We start from the raw sequence: 15914 nt of genomic DNA on the forward strand, positions 1-15914 counted from the left end.
TCATTTCTTAGGTTTGGAAGCTGTTTGCTCTGAATTTCCTTTTATTCAGGCAACATTTCTCCTCCTCAGATCTGGGATGGGGTTGAAGATTAGATAGTTTAGTCTTAACCTTTTCTTGTTATGAGAATCAGAAAAACAAACTTGTTCACCATCGTGCAGAAATGTGACAGCCAGGAACCTGGACAGGAACAGGGTGGACATGGGAGGCTCAGAAAGCAGGGCTCTATGGACAGTCCACAGCAGTATCAAAACTCCTGTGATAACCGCTCTGGCACCATAAGTCCTGAGAGAGGATGGGGATGCCAGGAGAGTGTTAGTGGTCTGCCCACTGCCTGGGACTTTTAAAAGCTTGTACCACCCCCGAGCACATAGAAGAGCTTGAGCAGAAAGAGGCCGATGCCCAGAAGCCTCTGCTGTGGTAGGAGGCAGTTATGGCGGTTGGAGGTGGGGGTAGAGGTGGAGGAGGGATGGGAGAAGACCGAGGAGTTTCCCCAAAAGACAAGAACAGACACCATCCTTACTACTCCAGAACCCACGCCAATCCCACCCCACCCCTAAAATGCCCAGTCCACTGCCAAACGTCCCCATGCCAAGCATTCACAGCTTCATCCCCACTGTGCTTATTTCTTATTTTTTTTTAACTTCTTATTTATTCTCTGTGAACCTCACATCCTGCAGCTCAACTCCATTCATCTGCCCTCCCCTCAGGTCTGCACTCCACCCTTGCATCCTGCTCTAAATCAGAGCAAAAATAATCTTCGTGTGGAAGTTGAATAAAGAAAAAGAAAAAAAAATTGTACGCAAAAAATGTGTCAAATTTTAAGGATGAAAGACATAAACGCTTAAATTGTTTGGAATTAATGAAAGTACATTTGGTCTCAGAAGACTTATTATGGTTAATAAATGCAAGTTATGATAGATAAGGGATACAAAGCTTAAAAAGTGATAGAAAATGATTTAGGTACAAAATTTTAGACTAATATAATTTAGATAACGAAGTACCTTCTCCAATTTTGCAAAATACGAATGGACAGAATATTGTGACAGTAATTCTTACCTGATGCATCTCATAAGTTTTCTTATTTTATCTAGCTTATTAATGTTAAATTAAAGGTATTTCTTGGAGTAAAAGGGGAAATGCTGAGGTGACCTCCCTTTGTACTAAGGTGTGTCAACTTTCAATTGTTAGTTCTGTACTGGCAGTGAGCTAAGTGCTGGCAGGATTTCTCTTGTCATTTCTATGTCCCATCATCAGGTTTGCTATTTTGTGGATGTTTGTCCTTCTCACCAGCTCAACACAAGCTAAGAGATGTATCAGGTATTGTCTCACTGCCGATTGGATGTAATAAAGATCTGATGGCCAAGAGCTGCGTCAGGAAGTATGTGGGCAGAACTTCCGGGCATAGAGAGGGACATAGGCAGAGGCAAGCTGAAGCAGGAGATTCAGAGTAGACATGGGCAGAAAGAGATATGGAACAGACCACGGCAGAGGGGTAAAGAGCTAAGCAGCAGGTGGGTCTCAATGGTAGAAGAATAGGGTTAATTTTTAGAGAAGATGAGGGACTGCCCAGTGAAATGCCTAAGATTCAAACTATGTTCGAATTCTCCATGTCCCATTTACATCTCAGGCAACTCTGTGAAAATAGTACACAATACAGTATTAACATGGCTTTGAGCCTGTGGTTTGGTTACTTTTGGTCACTGTTCCTCAAGACTGCAGGAGAAGGAACAACACACAGGGCAAACACATGAAAACCATGTGCAGCTTAGAGTGGAAAAGATCACTAAGAAGTTTAGTGTCACAGCAAAGTCATGTGCTGAAGAGGAGGGTGACATAGTTAAGGAGATGAATGTTATTAACGATAAGCCTCCTGCCTCTGTACTGTAGAGATGTGGAAGGTGTCCTAAAGGCAAGACTCTTACCAATTAAAGTTCCAACTTGGAAAAGGGAGCTCAATAGATTTCGTGCTCCTACAAAGCAAGTGCATAGGGAAGCTGCTGCAGTTGTCATCCAAGCAGGCAGCTGACAGGACAGTGCACCTCATGTGGCACGGAATTTGGAGGAAAAAAGATTTTAAGATTCAGGATGACATGAACAGGACCAGGCGACTCTCGCATTTATGTTTTTATTATTTGAGGCTTGAATTAGAATGATACTCATAGTCTCATGTTTTTTAGTTTTCTTTCATTATTTTATCTACATTTCCAATTTATCTCCCACTCCATGTTCCTCTACATGAGTCTCTCTTCTGTCCCCCACACCCTCTCCCTATGAGATTGCTCCTCCACCCGCCAATTCACTCCCGCCTCAGAGGCCTAAGTTCCAATATCATGGTTCATGAAGCTTCCTCAGAAACAAGGTTCTCCCGTCCCAGTGATCCCAGATAAGCTGGTCCTCTGCTACATTTCTACCTGGAGACATGGGCACACCCTGATTCTTTTATTAGTTACCTTAGTTAAGGTGTCTCTTCACAGCAATAGAGCAGTGACTGACAGGCTTAAATTCACTTTGCATCCCAATTGCTGTCCTTTCTCTTGTTACTTCTCTCCCACAGTTCCTCCCCAATGTCCTCACACCATCTCCTCTGAGAGAGTAGAGGAATATCCCTCAGAGTGTGCCTCCACCAAGACACATCAAGTTTTTGTAGGGCTGGTGCACCTTCTCCCACTGAGGCCAGGGAAGACACCTGAGTTAGGGTATCAGATTTCACAGACAGGCAAACCTTTGGGGATAGCCTCGGCTCCAGTTACTTACAACAGTGTATGTAATACTGTATTAAACTTAGTAAGGTTTATTTACCTTCACCTAGCAACTCATCCTGAGAAACAGTGCTCTGGCCTGATGCTTTTGTGTTCAGCCCTATCTTCCTCTTTCTTCTGTGCTTACCACTGTAACACAGGAGAAGCTGCTAATATTAATGTTGCCAGATCTTTCCGGTCTTGGGGGATAATTCTATTCTGAGTTGTATATGGATGTAATATCTTCTTTACGTATGATGAATATATACTTCAGGAAAGGACTGCTTCCCTGTTTCTATTAAGATCTAATATGACGAAAGGATTCTGATTAATATTCCAGAATCGTAGGCCACCAGGTTGGTATGTCATCACTCACTGAAGTGAGGTGAATTTTATAACACCTTTTGGCCACCCACTTTCAATGTCATTATGTGGTATTGCCTTAGGCTCTTTTCTACATTCCCCTGCCTTTGGCTGAGTATATGTTTGAGGTCTCTCTGTGACTGTGCAAAGAATTAAGAGCTAGGGCTGGGCCACAAAATAAGAAAGTACTTGTTCATCCAAAAACAAAAACAAAAAACAAACAACCAAAAAAAGCTCTAGGGTAAAATATCGGTGCTAGTGCTGAACTGAACTGCCGGAGGTAATTTTTTTTAAAGTAAATAACACTATCTTGGGGCTGATAATATGAATCAAATATCCTGCAACATAAGTTTGCAATGTTGCCTGCATTTTACAAATCAAGTCTGACCACCGTTTTGGTTCTTTCCAATCATGTCTGAGTGCATCATCACGGGAACCCCAAAGAAAATCAGAAATGGGTCCTTGAAGCTGATGCACAGGGCCAGTATAGACCTGAATATTACAGAGGACACCTTGATTCTTAACACAAGAAATCATTTCTCCATCCCTCTTGTCACATAATTTATGACAAGATGTCACCTTTCCTAACCTTAGCTTCTTTTCCTAAGTGCTGCTGAAGGGAAGATTTGGTGTCAAGAGGTCTGGACTCAGACCACAGGAACACTGAATTCATTTAAATAGGTGTAGATTATTGAATGCACACGCCAATACAGTTCACCCAGAGCAACAGCTCACAACTGTGTACTGGATATTTCTAGGCCCAGCTCATTGCAAAATCCACATGGGCTAAAGCACAAGTGCTGGAAATGCTGCTGTCTATGGGCCCTGACTTGGGTCATTTTACACATAATTGTTCCTATTTTCCTTGAATCTAATGGGTACTATGTGAAGCTCATAGTTGGGGAACTTGTTAAGATTAACAAACCTCGTAACATACAGAATATAACAGGGTATGTGACCAGCACCACACAGTTCAATGTCAGGTTTTTTTGTTTTTTGTTAGTTTGTTTGTTGGCATCCATGATGTGGAGGCGTATTACAGAACAATAGGAAAGAGCTGGCTGCTGTGTAACAAATTTGCTGCTATTAAGGTAGGTATGGGGGCAAGACCTCAGCAACAGCCCTTAAGATGGGAAGGAGATGATGTGTTTGATACCTGAAAGGAGCTGCCTCAGCTGTGTTTCTCTGCCTGCTCAGTGCACATTCACCAACACTCTGTCCCTAAAGAGGACCTCAAGGTCTGCCCCCTGCTGCCTGTGAGCCAGGACTAGGCACAGAAAGGCAAGGCCACAGCACTGGTTTCCAATTCCTCAGTAATGCTGGATTTCCAATAATGTACTTGTATACACAAATACAGAGTGGTAAGTTACAATATATACTAATCATTTCTTACATAGGGCAACAGTTGATTGACTACAACTAATTCTATTTTAAAAAAAGAAAAGAAACCTGGCTCTTGTGGAAATACACAAAGAAATATCTACGATGGTGGGCAATGAATTCTGCCATAGACTGAACTCAGAAAGGTGGGGTTGTGAGAAAGATGCATGGTTAAATAGCCCACCAGGTTCACATTGTGTCAACTTGATTTAATCTAATGACAAAGAAGTGGAGTATCTCTGATGGCTTCCTTCTAATCCCTTGAAAGGATCCCTAGGGATTGGCCTCAGTACATCACACTTCTTGATGGGGCAACAACACTCAAGAAAGCTTGAGATTGTCATAGGCACAGTATTATGCTACATATACAGAGTAGATAATACTACGATGTTCAGATGATGATATCCATTTGTATGCACTCTTAAGGTGAACCTAAGGAAAGAGATATCAAGGTCCTTAGAATGGAAAGATCAGTCCCAGTTTTTTTTTTTTTTTCTACCATTCCAAACTGAACGACTGGTAGGGAGAGAATGGTAGATAATCGAGAATTGGTGGATGATGCTTTGAATGCAGGGTGGGTTTCTGTGCTGGTTTTAGACAGGGTCTCAAGTATCCCATGTTGCCCTCTCCCTGGCTGGCCAGGTTCACTTTGAGCTCAGATAAACCTCCTTCCACTTTCCAATAGATAGGCTTACAAGAGTGGCTTCCAAGGACTGTGAGGACAGCATTAGCCTTTGACAGTTGAGGTGTGTAACCCACAACTATAGTTTTAACCACGTTTTCCCATGTCTACCAGCTATTTCAGAGTGTTGCTGTTCTATGCCTGACAAGCGGGGACACAGAAAAATAACCTGATAGAGAGCAAGGACATGGTGATCACATCCTTACCTCTTCTGTACGTTCTGGATGAGGTTTGTTAAAATTCCAATATTGCAAAAAGCTTTATATAGGGCCCATAACATCAAGGGTCACTGTGTACTGTTCTATCTAAAATGTCTAATCAGAACTGACTACCATACAACACTTCCTGCAGTCCTCATATGAGAAACTTGGGATTTTGTTTTGACTTTTTCTTTTCTCTGTCTCTCTTATTTTTTGCTATATAAGTTGAGAGAAAGATAGTTAGGGCCATGAATTTGCCCCCAAAATTTGAACTATGGATGTGATCAATCAATGTTAGTGTGTGCATTCTGTAAAGTATTCATTTTTCACTATGATAGATGCTTTTGTGTTTGGTGTGGTGGCCATTTTCCAGTGTACAGGTGCTGGGACCTTGCTCTATCCACTTAATGATGTTTTTAGCCTCATTTTAGACCTTTCTGTGCACCCCCTATATCTCTTGACTATTTTATTTTTCTGATAGAAGCTCATGGTATATCTTACTCAGGCCTGTGAGCAGTGCTCCTTTGGCGACATTGGTGCAGAGAGGAGAACCCCACCACCAGCATGAGGTTCCCTTCAATGGAGGCTCCAATATTGCACTTTCCTCTGCCAACTGGTCTCCACACTATTCCTAGCACCATAAAGACTTCAACTCTTTCTCCTAAGGAATATTCTGGCAATTGTCGATTGCTAAGCACATGACTTCATGAGTGTTCCCCTAACACACACCCATGTTGTAACCTACCATGCAGACTATTTCTTGATGTGATATAAAGCACCTGTACATAATGAGACAGGAGAACTTTTGACTGCATATTCAAGCTGGTGTGAAATCTCAGGAAGGTTTAATGGCTAACATTGGTGAATGAGGACAATTTGAGTTAGGATGAGACATTTTGGGGCAAGATATGGAAGGAAACATTCATTTAGATGCATAGGGATTACTAAGGGTTTTATAATCAAGCCTTGAGGAAAATTTGGCTTTGGAAGCAGGAGATGCTCAGTGGCTCTGCCCCAGGAAAGTCTCCTGGAAAGGGCACCTCTGCTTATGCTCAGTACAGGGAGAACATTAGCAGGGAGGCAAAGTCTGCTCCCCATGACATCTGCTGTCCCTTCTTGGACATTCTATTGTCTCCTAGAGAGTTCTGGCATCCTCTGTGATGTCACCAGTGTTGTAGTGACAACCAGTGCCCTAGTTTCTCTCATACTGAGTCTGGCGGTTACAAGCTAAGTCATGTTTTCCCGTCTTCGCAAGCGTTTTGGGAGGGGGAACGTCGATTGTGGACAGACTAGAGTGAAGGAATCTGGCCTTTCGTCTCAAAGTAATGATGGACAAAGACAGCACTTCTGGGGAATGTTTAGTAAGTTCTGGGCAGTATATTTTGAGCTCCCTGTCAGGGGGGCTGCAGGCTTAAGCTGACCTTTCTAGCAATGGGCCACAACAACTGGAGCATCGGAAAAGGAATTGAATTTTCATGAATATCACAATTCCTGAAAGTCAGGATTTCGGAAGTTTAGTTTCCCCAACCCCACAGGGAGTATATGGTAAGGCCAATGCTATTATCCTGTGAATTTCTGGCCTTTACTTTTACAGTGAATTTGTTAGGTTACATTGATATAATAACACGATCAGGAGTCATGGAGGGTCCACCTTTTCTGAGTTTAGACAGGGCAGCAATGTATTTCACTCTCATTGCTTCTTTAAATACAGTGGGTATCTGACAGTAGTAACAGGGAGAGATTGTGCTCCAGGCAATAACCTTATGTTCTTAGACCTTCTCTGATTTCTTCTAACTGGCAGGGTCATCATTAGCTTTATATATTAGAGGTTGTGTGTTACACACATTTTTCTAAAATACCAAAACTGTTTGGAACATGTGGACCAAGATTCATCCTGTAACCTATTGGAATTTCTGGGGCATTTGTTATTTCATATAGGGGAATTGATAAGTCTGTTGAACATGTCCTCCCTGGAAATGTGTTTTAAATCCAAAGTTGTTGGCCTAGAGTATCAGGGTAGGACATCTGAGTGTCTCCAATCACTCAAGTTTTGTGGATGGTGAATTTATCATCTGAGTTCTGAAACCACAGGGGTGATGGTCCTGAAACCAAGCTGTACCCTGTTCAGTTGATGATAATCCTGGAGAAGCCATCTCCGTAGTACATGTAAGCACCTGATGTCCGGCATAGGGCACACCTGGCTGCTTACATCTCTTGGTCTCTATAGAGTAGTGGGAGAACTGAGATCCACTGAGGACGCCTCTTAAGGATAGACCAATCGCCTAGCAGTGACACTGGGTTCCAGGCTTGTTCTCCTGTTTAGGCCTAACTGTGGTCTATGTACACTCTATGCATTCTCCCCATGCAGGTTCACTTGTGTTCTTCTACCTACAGATGCTGGGAGAGAAACATCTTCCCCTGAAACTGCCCCAAGTGAGAATCAGGCCAAGAAGGAAAAAGAGAGGCTGATTAAAGAGCTGCAGCTCATTACGGAGGAGAGAAATGACCTGAGAGATCGCCTGAGGTTTCTGACAGAGAGATCCATGAAGAACAGGTATGAATTGCTCCAAATGCTCTTGTTTCATTCCTGGGTCTGCAAGGTCACCTTCTTCTTATCCTATTAAGGTTTTGGGTTCTAGAAAGCTGTGCCTCCCTAACCACCCTGTGCTAAACCTCACCTCCCATATAGAGGAGATTCAGAACCTTGACCCTTCCTGAGGAGCAAGATGGAAAATGGACTCATCTGCTTCAATTTATTGAAAAGCAGATCTTGTGGTCTGAATGAAGAATTCGGGGATAAAGTCAGGGAGAGTGAGTGTCTAGTGTGCATTTGCAAAGCCCTTGACAGATGGTGGCTTTGCAAGATTGTAATTGCAGTGAGTTTACGGTGAGTCTCTGTACTTGCTAGGCAGGGGACTCAGTGCTGGAAGATCCAGGCAGCAGCCCGAGGGGCCTGTTCCCAAACTGTTCATCTCAATGCTTGACTAGAAGGTCTCAGACTCAGGCCTGTTTGTTATTGTCTGTGTGTCTTGCACTCTGAGACAGCAATGGTGCATGCATTTCTCCTGGTTCTCACAGTGCTCTCTGTTTCCATATTTGTTTTTCTCTTTCTCTGATTCTGTTAACTTTTCTCTTTTTTTTGTGGGTGTGTCTCAGTCTGTGAGTCTGTGTGTGCATACATCCAAATGCATATGCACAACCGTTATATGTTTATATTTCCCTCCACACCTGGAATATAGGAGTCTATGTCTTGGCCTGAGTATTTACCTGTAACACTTTCATGGTGATGCGAATGCTTTGTTCTGGGAGCCCCACTGTCAACAGCACAGTTCTTTGCTTATGTGGCCACGTTTGCCTGTATATTTGTATTCGTTGTGCAGATTATAATTTTGGGTTGATATATGGTCTGTTATCAGGACAGGAAAAAGGAAATCACAGGATTCTGGGTGCGTTGGGGGTGGGGGAGCATGGGGAGGTGTGGCCTAGGCTCTTGATAGCTCAACTGGCTGGACTGCAGATTTCCTCTTGATTGAATAAAGGGAGCCAAGGAACCCTCCATCTGGATGCCGAGATTCTGGTGTGGTGGACGCAGAAAAACAGGTTTCTGAAGCTGAAGAAGGTCCAATATGTAGAATTCAGAAGGTGTCCTTCCAGGACTGGTGTAGTACAGGACCCACCCTGAGTTCATATCTTCCTAAATGCTGATGTTCATTGTATTCTATCATTTGGGGCCAGGCCACACTTCAGGCCAAATCCATATTATGAAGACCTGGAGAGAATGGAGGAGGCGGTCATGTCAATTCTGCACAACTTAGAGATGGAGAACACTGAGATCCATGAGAACAACCATAAGCTGAAGAAGGAGATTACCTTCTCTAGGTAAGTCCTGGTCAGAAAGGCTGTCACCTGTGGAATGGCCATTTCTGATTTCTTTGTTCTGGATTGGACGGTCTTCAGCTCTGGTTCTATCTCTTGTGCTGTTTACACATCAGTGTGCCAGGGTCATCAGGACTCAGTTTTCAGTTCCATAAAAGACTGTTACTCATCCCAGGATTGTCTAGGCATCTTCAGAAGGCTCTAGATAGAACAGCACTGATTGAAGTCAGCAGAACGTTATTAGGCTGACCTGGGCCTCTGTGGTCATACAAGGTTTTACAACACTCAGTGCGTGGACCACATGGTTAGCATGACCTTCTCTTGGTTCTACTGACCTCTTTTGCAGGTGTTTGCCAACTACTAATTGATGTTGCCCCATGCATTGGGCTTTCATGGATAGATGTAGATCCGTGTTCTTTTTGAGAGATGTGGACACTAATTGGTGCTCACGCCAAGCAAACAATTTATTCTTCCCTGAATTAACTCTTTGTGGTTTGTGCAGCAGCATTATATGTATCAAGATGCAGTTTATTAAGTCTTCATGGGTATCTGGGCCCTGGTAGAGTTAGTGGTACTTGGGAGTAGGAATGGGAGAAAGGGGCAGCATGATCTTACTATGCAGACTGTATTTCCAGAAACCTGCTCAGCCAGCTCCTGATGGAGAACACATGCAGGAAGAAGTTGGTCCCACGGAAGCAGGGGAGCAAGGAGGGACATCTTGAGTGTGCACTGAACCAGAAATATTTGGTTGACTTCAACAAGAAAGATAAAGACCAGCAACGTCCAGACCCAGCACCATCTGGTAGGGACAAGCACCTGTGTTAGCTTAACAATATCTGATAAAGTTTGCCAATTTGATACATCTTTGCTCTCTCCTACCACCTTTCTAATTTACACTCACAACCAGCCAACCACCTCATGTAATGGAATTGTTTATTGCTCTGCCTATGCACAAGTATTCTGGGAAGTCAACCACTTTTCAGAAACTGAATTATTTTGCAAGTATATTTTGCTGCTCTTTTTGAAGCTGCATTATAGAAATGGTGACAGATCAATAACATATCACATTATTGCACATGCACGTGATAGATTGGATGCTATGTAGAGTTTTGAACAAGTTCTTGGTTCTTGACAAATGACAAGTGGTCATGTGACTTCTTGTGTAGGAAGCACCTTTGCGGGATAAGAACAAAATGCAAATGTCAAATTAGTACTTCTCATTGGCTTTAACCTTGGTGACATATGGACATCTCCTTTCTTCCTGCAACCCAATGAGGTCCCTTCCATTGCCCTGTTCTTGGTTTGCACTGGTATAAGTCTGGGTCCCATATTGGCAGCCCACATTACTGTGACGGTTGCTGGAGATTTTCCCTGCCCACAGAGTTAGCAACAGTGATATCAGTTAAAAGGTCCATGTTGACTGTCCAATAGAACTGAGGTGATAGAAGGCAGCATTCTGACAGCTGGCATGCGTTTCACCACCAAATCAGTGTCTGAAAAACTGCCTTCCTCTCCCAGGTCTCAGAAAGTGCAAGAGAGCTGGAATTGGACACACAGCAGTAAGAGAGCTTCCTGAAGAATAAGTTGCTTTCTCAGGAGTCCCTGATGACAAACATCCTGAACGGTAACAACATTTTTTGGATGAGTATTCTTCCTCAGAGTTAATTTGTCATTTCTTAGAGACCCTAAATTTATATAACACTAAGCCAGCCTGACTGATTGAGGTCTTACTAACTTTCTTCTTCAGAAAACACCACTTGAGAGACAACTTGGGGGACCACCTTTCATTATGTGTGCTAGAGGAGAAACAGCAATACATCTGTGCTTCTAAATGTTCGTTAAGAATATGCTGTTTAGAAATATTTTTGTTATGATTTTAATTGAAGTTTTCTTTTTGTTGTTTCATATTAATATGTTCTTGTTACTGTTTTTCACTTTCCAATATTTTTAAATATTTTTATTCATTCATTTTAATCCTGTTTTGTTGTAAAAATGTATTCATTATGAATAAATATTGATTTCTATCTCTTGACTCTTAAGACCATCATTCTTATTCAAGGGTTCTGTCCCCTCCTGAGGGCTTAGAACTGACAGCTAGAGATGGATCTCTGCATGTTCCATGGAGCCCGGGCTAATAAGTGAATTCAGAGTCACCAAGGGGTACTCAGTGTGACAGTGTCTTTTGTGTGGATAATGTGGCTTTTTCTCGGCACACACTTTATGATATAATCACTGACATGCTTTACCCAATTGTTAGGGTCCATGTGGTTCTTCTGAGAGAGCAGCAGATGCTCTACCCTGTGAGTCATCACCACAGCTCCTGCAGGTGGCTTCTGTTATTCCACATGAGGTCCTGTATTAGGTGGACAGGATCACCTCCAATTAAATAGAGAGATCTCAGGAGATGTGTGTTCACAGGGAACTTACTGAGCCGTGCGTGCTCAACGTGTTAGGTTGCCAGGCATCCGTACAGGGCTCTGGTGTTCCCACTCCTCATTGTGGGTCAGGATCATCCTCCAGCATCACTTAGTTTCCATATAAGAGCAGATCTTTCAACTGTTATCAATGATGACCATATGTATTGTGCACAACTGATAAAATACAGAAAAGAAGCTAGCTTCTTCTAGGCCAGCTTGGCATAATCAGTTTTTTGATTGTTAGCAAGAAAATTATTTTAATCTGAGCCATTTAGGGAGGAACCTCAAGAGCATCTATAGTGAATGTAGCCTGCTGCTGTGAACACAGGTTTCTTCTGGAGAGCAGGCCTGTGCAAGCCCAGAACCTAGGTGGGACAGTTCAAGCTACCCTTTTTCCATGGCCAATCTGAGATCGTATTGAGAGTGTATTTTTTCCAGTGACTGATTTCCAATTTATGGAATTGAACTAACTTACTGAGTGTGGAGGTGACTCAGAGAGTTAAAGTACAGAAGGAATAATCCAGAATGTCCACAAAAGCTTGCCTTCACCCCAGGGCTTTTAAAAGCTCAGCAGCTAGAGAAGCAATGTAGAATTTGGTTATTCTCATGCTTAGGTCTAGTCATTCATTATAAGCTGAACATAACACAAAAAGTGTCCTCTGTGTCATGATAGAAAGTAGTTGTAACTAGATTCACCCCACACTATCACATCACTACCGTATTTGAGGTTCTCAGTTACTATCTAAGAACCTGGAAGAGGCCTGGGTCTTGCTACACAAACTCATGATTTATGTCTTAATGACACTGTGTGCTTTGTTCTGTTAATGCTACCATTGGCATACAACACCTTGGATACTTTGTACTGACATCTGTGACATGAGACAATAGTTCATGTCATGCCTAACCTAATAAACTGTCCTTAGAGTACAGTGTAGACAGAGGGGCCTTCTTTTCCTATGAGATAGCAAACCATTTCCAGTCTTCAGTCAAGACTGACAGCCATTGTCCAGTGCCTGCCTTGAGATGTCCACATTTTCACCTGAGAATCTTCATCCAGGCTGCTCTGTAATCTTGTAGAAGATTAATTGTGTTCCATCCCTAGGATTTAATTCAGTGTCCCTGTACTTACCCGACATGCTCAAATCTGTAGGTCCTACCCTAACCCTGTGTTCCTTAGAGAGAAAGAAAATAAAGAACCACATTGCACTTGAAGTTTCTCCTCCAACAAAAGTTGAGCCTGCATAGGGCCTTTAAGTAACTCTAAGCCCCAGCTTCCCCACAACTCCCTCCATTGATTCCATTATTGATGTGTTTCATAACTGCTCACTTTATTTTTGGTGTGTAAAGAATGTGCACCATGTCAGTAAAGGCGGTGTGCGTTTGTGTGTGTGTGTGTGTGTGTGTGTGTGTGTGTGTGTGTAGTCCCTAGTGAAAACTGTCCAGGTGCAGGGAGACTCATGTTACTACTGTCTCATGGCACGCAGGGAGCACTGAAATCGTGGGCTACTTTAATACAGCCTCAACCGTGCTGTGCATGGTTTGCAGTGAGATTGTGATGTCATCCCCACTAGAGAGAGCAGCATAAGCTTCATTTATTACATGCTGCTCTTACCAAGGTGAGGCAAAGCCTCATCTTATAGAGTGTGTGGTAGGATTTGATGGCAGGAAATTAGTTCAAGGCTCAAATCAAATCAATCAATTACAAACAAGGAGAAAAATACAAAGAGTCAAGGGAACCACGAGCTGTTTGTAGGGTTTTTTGTTTCTTTGTTGGTTTGTTTGCTTGCTTTTTTTTTTTTTGTTTCCTTTTTCTTTTTGTTTTTTCTTTTTTTGTTGAGAATATCCACCAGACACACAACCTGTTCCTGAAACAAACTGCACACCAGAGAGACAATACCAAAACTGACAAAATTAGAAATGAAAAGGGGGATATAACAATAGACAATGAACAAATTCAACAATCCTCCCTGGTTTGAGTGCCCTGGGGAAGTTGGGAAGCCACTTTTCCCTGTCCTGTGTGACTTTCCCTGCATAGTGAGCTCTCCACAGGAGATGCTTTCACATGCTTCTTTAAAAGCACCTGTTCCTCAGATCTAGCTCAGCTGTGAAAACAGGTTGGGGGGAGGGAGGCAATGGGGGAGGGTTGGGAGGGGAACACCCATAAGGAAGGGGAGGGGGGAGGGGGATGTTTGCCCGGACACCAAAGAATTATTATTAAGTATTAAATAAATTTAAAAAAAAAAGAAAAAATGTCCTGGGGACAGTGATTTCAGATTGTGCCTTCAGCCAGGAATCTCTGTTGCCATTAAGGCAAGCAGCCTGGGTCCTCCTAAACTTGTCACTACATCAGGGTGTCTCTGCTCTCACACCTGCATCAGGTCCTCCTCAGATGAAGGCTTCTCAAAAAAAAGTATATAAAGCAATGTTTCTCAACCTGTGGGGAGCTACCACTCACAAAGATTTATATCAGATACCTTGCACATTATAACTTATAAGAGTAGCAATATTAGTTATGAAGTAGCAATGGAATAATTTTGTGATGGGGGTCACCACAGCATGAAGATCTGTATTAAAGGGTTACATCATTAGGAGGGATTTGAACCACTGCCATAGAAGCTGACAGATGGGAACAGACTCCTCAGATGAGTAGAGACCCATGCAAGTGATACTGTGTCCCACCCTAGAACCCAGAGATAGAATCTATCCCAGGAGTCTGTGGGTCACCTTGTCTTAAATTCTCCCAGGGTCAAGAATAGCATTGATCATCTCAGCAGAGTCAGCTTGCACAGCCCACATCAGCCCATGGCTTCCCTTTACAGAGAAGGATGTGGGTCTAAGTGACAGCCAGTGAGACTGAGGGGACCCTGATACTCATTTGCTTTGAGCTGTGGTTTCTTCACCTGTAAAATGGAGGAGTTTCTGCTGAATTGGGTTGTTGTGGAGATTAACAGAACATACAACCTGCTCAGTGTCTGCCTGGCATGGACACCTGCTGGTTAAATGGAAGCTGTCGATGGTGACGAAGGTAAAAGTAGAATATCTAGCCCAGTAGTGTTAGATGCCGGGCGCCAGGCAGGGTTTGTAAGGATTTTGTGATGCTAAGACAGCCTAGTATTAAAACAGAAGGCTCTTATGTTAAATTTTTAAAAAATGAATCCAGTATAAACTACCAATATGAAATAATCATACTCAGAATTGAGCTAATTCCTGTGAAGTCATTTAGTTTTTCATTCTCTGCTTCTATTTTCAAGGCATCTAGAGTAGCACTATACGAAATCCTAAAGCCTTCTCTTATGGTGCTACCCATTCATTCCTCTCTCCTTGAGGACTTCTCAGGTGACTTAAGAAAACCTGATTTCGGGCTGGGGATTTAGCTCAGTGGTAGAGCGCTTGCCTAGGAAGCACAAGGCCCTGGGTTCGGTCCCCAGCTCCGAATAAAAGAACCAAAAAAAAAAAAAAAAAAAAAGAAAGAAAACCTGATTTCCTTACAGATTGTCCCGAGCTGGTGTGATCTCTCTGTCCATGGGCCTTGTCAAAAGCTGCAGAGCCAATGTGTTGTTTTACAACACAAAATTTCCAGACATCAATTTTACCAATGAAGTCTCAGGAGTCAGATGCTGAATTCAAGTAAAGCTCCCAATTGTCCTTCCTAATTCATTGTCCCCCCAGAAGAAGAGCGTTGTAGCTCCCTCTGCACACTTTCTTAAAAATCCTTCAACTCAAAGACTTTCCATTGCCCTAGTCATCTTCATTTCCTATCAAGTTGTGCCTTGATCTGCTCTAGACCTAAGTGCCCTTTAGCTTTGCAGTAAAGGTGTGAGGTAGGTGAGCTGAACAGTAATAAAGTCCATGTTCACAGTAAACAAAGAGCTCTTGCATTAAATGTCTGTGCCCTGGCGATGCTATACCACACAATAGTTTTTCATGAAATAATACATTCATGAAGATCAGAGTGTGATCAAATATTTTGTAACACAACTTAGTAATGTTCTCTCTATTACATAAGTCAAGTACTATCCTGTTTATTCTGGTCTTTTTCTGTCATGTCTGTGTGACTCACCATGGGAATCCCAAAGAATATAAATCCTGGGCTTTTGAAAATGTTGCATACAGCCAACCGGGGACCAAAACCACCCAGGAGACTACTGATACTTGACACACATAAAGTCACCTCCCTATTTTCATATAATTTATGGCAAGAAGTCACCATTGCTGACCATGTGTCATTATCCAACGTGCTACTAAATGGAAGAGTTG

At 42.7% G+C, this 15914-nt stretch overlaps 1 protein-coding gene across 2 annotated transcripts; it reads left to right on the forward strand.

The window, feature by feature from the left end:
• The first annotated feature begins 6385 nt into the window (after positions 1-6385).
• On the forward strand, positions 6386-11272 carry LOC134483591 (uncharacterized). Of its 2 annotated transcripts, XM_063278828.1 has the most exons (6): positions 6386-6725; positions 7759-7918; positions 9100-9243; positions 9876-10042; positions 10759-10864; positions 10988-11272. In XM_063278828.1, the coding sequence occupies exons 1-5, from the start codon at positions 6599-6601 to the stop codon at positions 10821-10823; spliced, it is 663 nt and encodes a 220-aa protein (XP_063134898.1). In that variant the 5' UTR covers positions 6386-6598; the 3' UTR covers positions 10824-10864; positions 10988-11272. The 2 variants fall into 2 exon arrangements, with proteins under 2 accessions (XP_063134898.1, XP_063134899.1); XM_063278829.1 differs by lacking the exon at positions 6386-6725 and having other exon boundaries at positions 7867-8355.
• The last annotated feature ends 4642 nt before the right edge of the window (positions 11273-15914 follow it).

The sequence above is a fragment of the Rattus norvegicus genome, chromosome 19, assembly GCF_036323735.1.
Source record: "Rattus norvegicus strain BN/NHsdMcwi chromosome 19, GRCr8, whole genome shotgun sequence".
Lineage (NCBI taxonomy): Eukaryota > Metazoa > Chordata > Mammalia > Rodentia > Muridae > Rattus > Rattus norvegicus.